The sequence below is a fragment of the Triticum dicoccoides genome, chromosome 6B (assembly GCF_002162155.2).
Source record: "Triticum dicoccoides isolate Atlit2015 ecotype Zavitan chromosome 6B, WEW_v2.0, whole genome shotgun sequence".
Taxonomy (NCBI): Eukaryota; Viridiplantae; Streptophyta; class Magnoliopsida; order Poales; family Poaceae; genus Triticum; species Triticum dicoccoides.
Genome location: NC_041391.1, coordinates 696739035 through 696748200, shown reverse-complemented (window position 1 = coordinate 696748200; position 9166 = coordinate 696739035). Strand labels below are relative to the sequence as shown.

Here is a 9166-nt window from a genome sequence, read left to right as displayed (position 1 = left end):
TTCCTGCTGCAACCAATACGCGGGTACGTCACAGAGCCCTTTCTCTCTGCCCGCGACGCCCGTCCCCCGCCGTCCCTAGCCCCCAGCTATCTTGTTTCTCTGGATTTAACATGCTTTAGCGCCTGTATCAGATCCACTTCTTGGAAGAGGTTGGAGAAAGCTTGGTACCGCCGGCGCCGCCAGAGCTGGCCTCTGTGGCGGCGGAGCAGCATGTTGTAGATATGGTGGTCGAGCTTCCAGTTGTGCGGCAGGATACCTTGCCACCCGTGCAGTAGGCCACCAGCGGCCATGCGCAGATTGTGGCAGGACCGGCGTCCGCCGAGGTTAGGTTGGAGAGCTCACCTCCGTCGTTAGAGTTGTCCACTGCGAAGATGAATCCGCGAGCCCCTGGGTGGAATAAGAGGTTAGTTGTGTGTGTTGGGCATGTTTAGCAGATAACTGACATACTGATAGTGATAGAACCATCAGATTACTATTAGTGCAGAACATCACATATTCTTGTGGTCTTGCTTATTTTTGGAGGAACTAGGTGGTCAGCATGTGTGCAGCAAATCTTGTACTTTAGATGTGAGACAATGATCTAGTGTATTTGTACATACTAGATGATGCACCCGCGCGTTGCTGCGGGAAATTTTGTCAATCTTTTGGAGGTGTATGTATAACAAAGAAAACAGGCAATGATTGAATAAAGAAATAAAAGGCATGACACCAGGCGAGGCATTGCTTGGAAAAGCTTACACAATCATGTTCCATGATGAAGTTAAACTTTCATCAATTAAATGGCATAACTCAAATTTGATACATAGCAGATTGGGGGCTCGCAAAATATGGTTACCACATTATAGTTCAGATAACTCCATGCAGAAAATATGCAGCGGAAAAAGTTAAATCGTTTTGAGAGTTGCACAATGAAAATTAATGTACACACATACAATGGGGTAGGAAGTACAATATATTTAATGAAATTTAGTAATGAAAAGTTACGTAGTTGAGCAATTTCTGAAGTTTCTGTCACCGGGGATGCGTTCTGATATATGCAAATATCTGGTGTGACGAAGAGGTATGGTTAGTTGAAGCATTAAGTTAGTAGTCAAAGAACTTACCTGCAAGTATATAGCAGACAAAAAATAATTGAAAGCAACTTCGATGGAGATGAGATAAACAATCATTAATAGTATTGCTCCCTTTCCTGAAACAAATTTAACTGTGTCCAAGTATATATCGACTTATCTATCCATCTCTTGCTTGGAAAAAAATATTACATCGAATCCAAAAATTGCTTACCAGTATCACCAGCATGAACAAAGGAGGGATGCACTCACCCATCCATACAACACAGTTCCAAAACCACAAGGAATTTAGGGTATCGATGCATCACACTGTACAACAAATTAAGGCAGAGTTGAAAAAATGTATCCAGAGAGGAACCTAATGGCATATACATGTTGCCGGCATCATAGGCCCATGGTTTAAGGCAGTGCGAAAAAGCTGTACACAGAGAGGATTTCTGAATCTTTTCGGAAAAAAAGAGAGGATTTCCGAATGGCATCTACATGTTGTCGGCATCATAGAGTAGACACCCATATGGTGGTGGAGCCACCAGCCAGGCTTCTTCAAATGACGCATGGCAAAGGCTTGTTGAAAAAAAACAATCTGTGGCCTCCTCATACCCGAGTAGTTTCTCCATATTAGGTCGAGTATGGCCAGGAACTCGTCAGCTCATGGTCCAGCTTCATGCGATCTTGGCGTTGTTGTCAGTAGTGGTGGACTTATTGTGAGTTTCTCGTAGGACGGCCGCATGCATGTGCTGCTTCTGTATGACGATGATGTCGGACGACGAGGTGAGCGGGTAGGTGAGGACGCCCTGCTGCTCGCCGGCAAGGTGGACCTTGAGGTATTACTGCTATTGGTGCTGGTGTCCTCGATGGCTTAGGTAGACGGTGACGATGACTTTGAGGGAGGAAGTGAGGACACCACAATGGAGGTGGAGGAGGCAGGTACACACGCGTTGTCGCCCTAGGATCATGATAATCATCCACGCACGCATCATCATCGCCATGGATGTGAGAAAGAGGAGGAGCGAGCCTGATGTAGGATTAGCCTACGTGCGTGGGTGAACGAAAAGAGGGGCGATGGATTTATGGGGGATGAAGCCCAAGGGAGATGAGCCGAGGGGCCTCGCAGGGGAGGCGTGCGTTGATTACCCTCCATCAGGAAGGGTATTAGTGGGATTTGATGGAGATTAAAGAAGGCCAAGTGGGAGAGAAAATCAAAAGGCGTTTCCATAAAAAATTCTCAGGGAAAAAGAATGCTGCCGTGAAGACAGGAAGTGTTGCGATGCAGAGATTAAAGAAGGCCAGGTGGGAGAGAAAATCAAGAGGCGTTTCCACAAAAAGTTTTTAGGGAAGAAGAATGCTGCCGTGAAGACAGGAAGTGTTGCGATGCGGAGGAAAATCCTTTGGTAAGAAAAAGGATGATTGTCTAAAAAAATCAGTAAGGATGATGAGGTAGTGGGGCCGTTGATGTGGATAGGCTGCATGTCAAAAGAATTAGTTTAGTGGGGATGAACTATTTAGGTATTATAGATTAGAACAGTCGTGAAAAATGAAAGCTAGGGTTTCATAGAATTATTTTCGGTTGGAACACCCATTGGACATATAATTGCATGAGTCTACAATTGTATGGAGTGTGACCTTGTTTTTGCATGCATCGTGTGTGAGAAAACATTATTTGCTGGGAAGATTACTGGATCCATTTGTATTGAAATGTGAAGTTGGCTTTATTTCGCAGGTTGAGGATTGGAGCTGCAGCACCGAGCAGGCCACCGTGTCCAAACCGCATCAGTGCGTTCGAGAAGGCAGTACGGAGGTTTGCTGAGAATCCAACGGAGAATGTTATCACGCCAGTTATCGGCACAACATTCGACTCGGTGGATCAGGCATACGACTTCTACAATTTGTACTCCTGGGAGAAGGGATTTGGCATTCCTTATGGCAAAAGCAGGTTAAATGTGGAGAGGACCAAATGCATGCAGGAAATAGTTTGTGGTTGCTCGGTGAGTTAAAGGCTTTTTTTCTATTAGAACATGCAAATGAGAGTATTTTCCCTGTCTCTGCTAACATACTAACATGTGAAAACATTTTCACAGGGAAAAGCTGGGGTTGAGAAGACGAGATCTTGTCACTGTGAGTGTCCTGCTCTAATTAGGCTGCTACGAGCGGAGGACAACGGATGGTATATAGCGAAGCATAGGGATACGCACAACCACTCGTTGTCACCTAATTTTGGTGAACAATCCACTGGCCATCTCACAAGCATATAGATGTGTACATCAGAGATCTTGTGAAGTAGTTGAGGCAGAACAATGTGAACTTGGCGAAGGTGTACAACATCATTGGAGGGTTTTTTGGATTGATGGAGAATGTTCCGTTCACAAAGAGGTCTTTGCGTAATTTGTGCGGGAAGATAAACAGGGACCATGCGGAAGATGACGTGAAGAAGACAATTGATGTGTTTGCTGAGATAGGAGCTAAAGATCCACACTTCACGTACAGGGTTCAATTTGACAACGAGGGGAGGATCAAGAATCTGATGTGGGCAAGCGGGAGCAGTAGACTGCAATACTCTTTTTTTGGGGATGTGATCACGTTTGACACAACCTACCGGACTAACCTGTATGACATGCCTTTCGGATTGTTTGTTGGCGTGAACAACCATTTTCAGAGTGTGACCCTGGCAGGTGTGCTTGTGCGTGATGAAACTGAAGATAGTTTTGTATGGGTTTTCTCAGAATTCCTCCGAATGATGGGAGGTTCTCCACCTGTGACCATACTAACAGGTAATTTCGTCCTATAGGTTGTGAATACTGAACAGCTCACCGATTGCTCCTATGAGTTAGATACACATTTCATATTTTTGTGCTGATGGTGTTGTGCATTCACATGTGCAGATCAGAACCGGGCTATGGAGCTAGCGATCAAGAACGTTATGCCAAACACGACCCACCGATGGTGCAAGTGGCATATCCTGAAAAAGGCAAAAGAGACACTCGGTAGTTTGTACACAAAGAAAAGTGAATTCAGGGCTGAATTTTATAAGGTGATAAATCACATGTTGACGGAAGATGAGTTTGAAAAAGGTTGGGAGATGTTGCTGGACAAGTACAAGCTGAGATCTCATCCGTACATGACAAACCTGTTTGAGATTCGTAAGAAATGGGTGAAACCTTAATTTAAGGGTGTTTTCTGTGCGAAGATGACTAGCACCCAGAGGAGTGAGAGTGCAAACCGTATGCTAAATGGACCAGATTTTGCACGATTTGTCGTAGGCAGGGTCACAAGCGAACAACTTGTCCAGAACGCGGAGATATCCCAAAGCAGCCTCGAAAGCCAGCTAGATGCAAGAACTGTGGTGTCGAAGGTCATCGACGAAACAATTTTCATAAAGCAATTACAGTAGAACTAGCAGGAGGCATGTAAAAAGAATGATCAAAAAAGAATGCCAGGTTATGGAGTAGGTTATGAAATTTGAAAAATGCTAAGTCTGATGGAATGTTGTCTGTCCTGTGCTGTAAGTGGTTTGTAAGCGATGTCAGCAGATTCATCTGCCTTTGTTATGAACAAGGGATCAGCGGGAGCACCCCGCCGGCCTGGGAGGAGGAGTAGGAGCTTGCCATCTTGGTTTTGATGGTTGCAAGCGAGATTGGAGAAGATAAGGCAACGGGTGGGAGGGTGTGGATTCTTCTAGTGGAAGGAGGCAGATGTATAAGTGGGGCCGGATGGACTCCGGCCGTTTACCACCTACAGTCTGAGCCGTGGCCCAAGAAAGGGCGTCCCCATCTGAGCCGCTACCTGGCGGGTGACGGGCGTTGCCTTCGACAAGAGAACATGGTGGGCCCTTTCATGGAAAAAGGCATGGGATACCTGCCCAAATACGTTCTGATATACCTGCAGCGGTGGGGATCGCGAGAAACCTTGACGGCTATGATATCGAGTCCATCTGAGCTCGGGCTCAGAATAGGACTTTCGGTTTTTGCTGGGTTTTACTCCCTCAGTCCCATAATATAAGAATGTTTTTCAAGCTATGTTAACTTGAAAAACGTTTCTATATTATGGGACGAAGGGAGTACTTGATAGAAAACAAATAGAGCACTCACAATATCTTGCAAACGAGGGGCCCTTTTTTTAGGGTTGCACACGAGGGGCTTATGTTGGGCAAGCAGGTGTTGTTGTTTACAGTTTAGTGGGTTGGGCCAAACCTGCTTATGTTCTCCACTGTGTATTTGGGCTAGATTAGGGCTTATATGCTCCTAACCTAGGTCTTAGGCCCACCCATGTGCATGTCAGTACATAAACTTTGTGACTATTGTCTGATGAGTTGAGTTTAATAAATATATCAACTTGCAAAGTATATGAAGCATGAACAAGGCCAAAAGTTTGAACCACACAAAGGTTTTTTGATGCAACGATCATTTTTTTGAATGGTGAAATGTTTTTAGAAACTTGCGCAAACAATTTCTCACACTATATGAAAATTTAAATTTGAAATGAACACCTTTAAAAATTAAGTAAGGATTTTGGGTTTTATTTATTTATTTTTATTTCTTTGTGGAAATGGGTTATATGTATCTAAATATCTTAAAATATAAACAAGAGTAAAATGATAAAAAAAAGATGGACAAATGGACCAAGGAAGGAAAAAATGAACATGACGAAGAACGAAACAAAGGAAGAAAGAAAATCCAACTGGAAGCATTTCTGGTTGGTGGATCAGAAGGGTCAAACCTGTAAACACCCAAACAAACACAAAGGAAGACCGAATCCAAACAGATCCACCGAAGACCAGCACCGACTAAATCCTGCGAGATCCGACGGAGAAACATCTTCACATGCCCTCCGACAATAGTAGACTCACCATCGGGACGGTGATCTCAGTCTCGCTTAAAGCAAGACATAAGCATGGCCCCTACTAGCCGTATGGAAAAAAGATTGCCACGCTCCTTATTCGGCGTTATATTTATATGGAGACGGCGACTCATCCTGTATGTGCTGTTTGACTTCCAGGGCGCGCTCTGGGGTCAAATTTGGCGCAGCCACTCGTGCTAATCTAGCTCTAGAAAAGTTCCTAATAAGTTCCAAGGAAAAATTGTGCTAATCAATTAGACAGCACATGCATGGTAATGTCATGAGAGAGACATGCTGCATCGATTGACACGGAGAAAGAAAGAAACGTTCAAGACCAGAAGATATGTACGTACGTATGACCGACGAATCAAACGCAAAAGAAAGCTGCAGGTCGAAGCATAAAAAGCATCTATGTACGTACGTGCGTGCGTGCGTGCGTACGTGGACAGCTCTGCAAGATATGGACCTTGGACGGAGACAAAATTCACGCGACATAACATATGCTCCTTGGACCAAAAACGATTACTCTGGCTATCTAGTACTACCAGCTTGTAGCTTGGTTCTCACGTACGGCTGCTACAATGACAGATGTACATCGATCAAACGTTTTTATTTTCATAATCATTTGAAACTTTAATTTGGCGATCCTTATGGTCTGTCGTGCTGGAACGCTTCAGCAATCATGTTAGATACTACTCCCTCCGTTTCTAAATATAAAACCTTTTAGGAATTTCACCATGGACTACATACGGAGCAAAATGAATGAATCTACGTTATAAAGTATGTCTATATATATCCGTATGTAATTCATAATGAAATTTTTAAAAGGTCTTATACTTAGAAGCTTGCGGCGACAGGGTATCCTCTCATGCGTTTTGCATGAGCAGGTGGTTATACATGCGTTCTGTCTTGATATATTTGTGTACGAAATACTAAGATTTCGTTCATGAAACCGGGAGAAAACTCTTCTATTAATAAGAAATAAATAAAGAATACCTGATGCTAGCCTAGGAGAAGGCTAGGACTCCTACATGCTTGTACAATTGTTCTTTTGACGGGAATATTTCATTGTTCTCATGCGACCTTTGGCAGGGGATATATACTTCGGAAACTCACCATTATTTTCTCCTTCGATACAATTAACAACTTCTATTACACATTACATTGTTTTCAGTCCCAGCTACGTTTTCCCTAGCTCCTTGTTTTCCATCAAATTATGAGAATCGAACTTAATTAGTTTAAGTGATCGACCTTCCTGCGAGGAGTATTGTCGCTGAATCCGATGCCCTTCCTTTTGGTGGGGAAGATGGTGAACACAAAGGCGGACAGAAACGCCATGCCCAGCGGCAGGTTCTTGAGCAGCTCCTGGGTGTTCCTATTGGCGTCCGGGAAGAAGCAGTTCTGCAGCCCCACGTCGCTAAACACCACCGTGAGGAAAACCACGGCGGCGAAGAAGGAGTGCACGAAGTCCAGGGGCCGGAGGCGGAGACTCCGGAGCTCGCCCCCGCCCCACTCTCGGCTCTCATCCTCGCCGGGGAAGTTGAACACGTTGAAGCCACGGGGCATGGCGACGCCATAGTAGAGCTTTCCGTCGCGGCCCACGAGGCTGTCGGTGAAGGAGAAGAAGAGGCACATGACGACGAGGACGGCGACCAGCGCCACGGTGAGCCACTGGTTGGAGGCCTCGCACTTGCCGTGGTTGGTGAAGGACGGGGATAGCGCCTGGTACGCCAGCACCGTGCCCGTCGGCAGGAGCTGTGCAAGGTTCGTGACGCTCGACATGATCCTGTCCATGGTGGGGGTTGATGTTGGTGGTGCCGTGCCGGCGGTTGTTATCTCGCCACCGTCGTCGACTTCCTTGGTCGCGGTCGGCGGAGGCATCTGGATCGCCGTAGGCGAGGGAGAAGAAGTTGCCATTGTGGTACTGTGCTCGATGTGGGTGCGCTCGAATTTGTAAGTCCCAGCTAGGAATATTACGAAAAAGGGTTTCCCCCCGCTTTATAAAGAAACAACCGAGCATACAACCAACGAAACCACAAAAAGAAAGAAGAAGAAGAAAAAAAGAAAGCAACAGAGGATACAAGATGCCACCGGACAACAGCAGTCCTGACAACCCTAGAAGCTAGGACATCGAGGACCCCGGCAACTCCAGGACATGCCCACGACACGCTCACGCTAGTGGAGCGGCCCGCCGCTGGAGGAAGCGCACAGCCGTCAACTCCCATACCGTTGCCGGCCATCCGGGAGCACGCTTAATCCCGGATGGACTAGGAGAGGATGGCAACACGCTACCACGCCGGCAAAGTTACTCCGATCAACGCCACCGCCTCGGGTCACGCCACGAAGAACACCGAACATTGTCGAGCAGGACCCACTGAAGAACCGGTGACCGACCATGCCAAAGTCGCGACCACCACTCACCCGTCCCAAAGGCGGCGTCTTCAAGAAGAAAGCGACGCCAAGACGCCGTCGCCGCCCAATCCAAGGGGATTCGAGTTTTCACCCGGGACAAGGAGAGGAGGAGCATGGGCTAGGACTCGATGCCGATCTCAAGAAGTAGAACGGTGACGGAGCGCCGCCGGCATCGTGGCTGCCGCAGCTCGCCATGGGTTTCCCCCATCCATAGCCCACTCCAACCAGCCACCAAACCAGCCACACGAGGTCGCCGGCAACCGAGTCGGCGTGGGCAGCCAGAGAACGCGGAGGTCGCCATCTTCAAATCGAGATCCATGCTCACCGCCGACTCGCCGCCCGCACGGCCAAGTCCAGCGCCCGGAACCATCAACACCACCTCCTCCCATCGCCAGGGAGGGGTGCCCTCGCCGGAGGAGGCCGCGGCCCCCGCACCTGCACCGCCCAAACTGGAGGCGCCGCCGCCACGCCACCTGCCCCGCCAGCCGCCGGCCACGGCAAGGGAGGTCGCCCGTGGTCCAGGCCGCCCGCAGCCCCCGCCACCCGCCGGGCCGCCGGCGCAAGATCTAGCCAGATCCGACAGGTGCGGCACCACCAGAGACCGCGGCCGCCGCGCCGCAAGAGGAGGCCCCGCGCGCGACGCCGCCAACCACGCGCGCCGCCGCTCAGAGCCCCCGCCGCCGCACCGCTGCACCCCGCGCCAGTGCAGCGCCTCCACGCGCCCGGGCCGTCCCGCGCCAGCCGAGGGAAGGCGAGGGGAGGGGAAACGAGGCCCCGCCGCCGCCGAAGCCAACCGGGCTTTGCCCGCTGGCCCTTGCCGGCGGCGGCGAGGGGAGGAGGAGGGAGGGAGG

At 48.4% G+C, this 9166-nt stretch overlaps 1 protein-coding gene across 1 annotated transcript; it reads right to left on the bottom strand.

Moving 5' to 3' along the window:
* Positions 1 to 7003: 7003 nt before the first annotated feature.
* On the bottom strand, positions 7004 to 7855 carry LOC119325327 (protein DMP10-like). The gene has a single exon (XM_037599073.1). It carries the CDS (start codon positions 7818 to 7820, stop codon positions 7137 to 7139), a length of 684 nt encoding a protein of 227 aa, XP_037454970.1. The 5' UTR covers positions 7821 to 7855; the 3' UTR covers positions 7004 to 7136.
* Positions 7856 to 9166: the final 1311 nt, after the last annotated feature.

Coding starts and splice junctions, on each gene's coding strand:
- LOC119325327 (XM_037599073.1), bottom strand. CDS start 7,820: ATGGCAACTTCTTCTCCCTCGCCTACGGCGATCCAGATGCCTCCGCCG.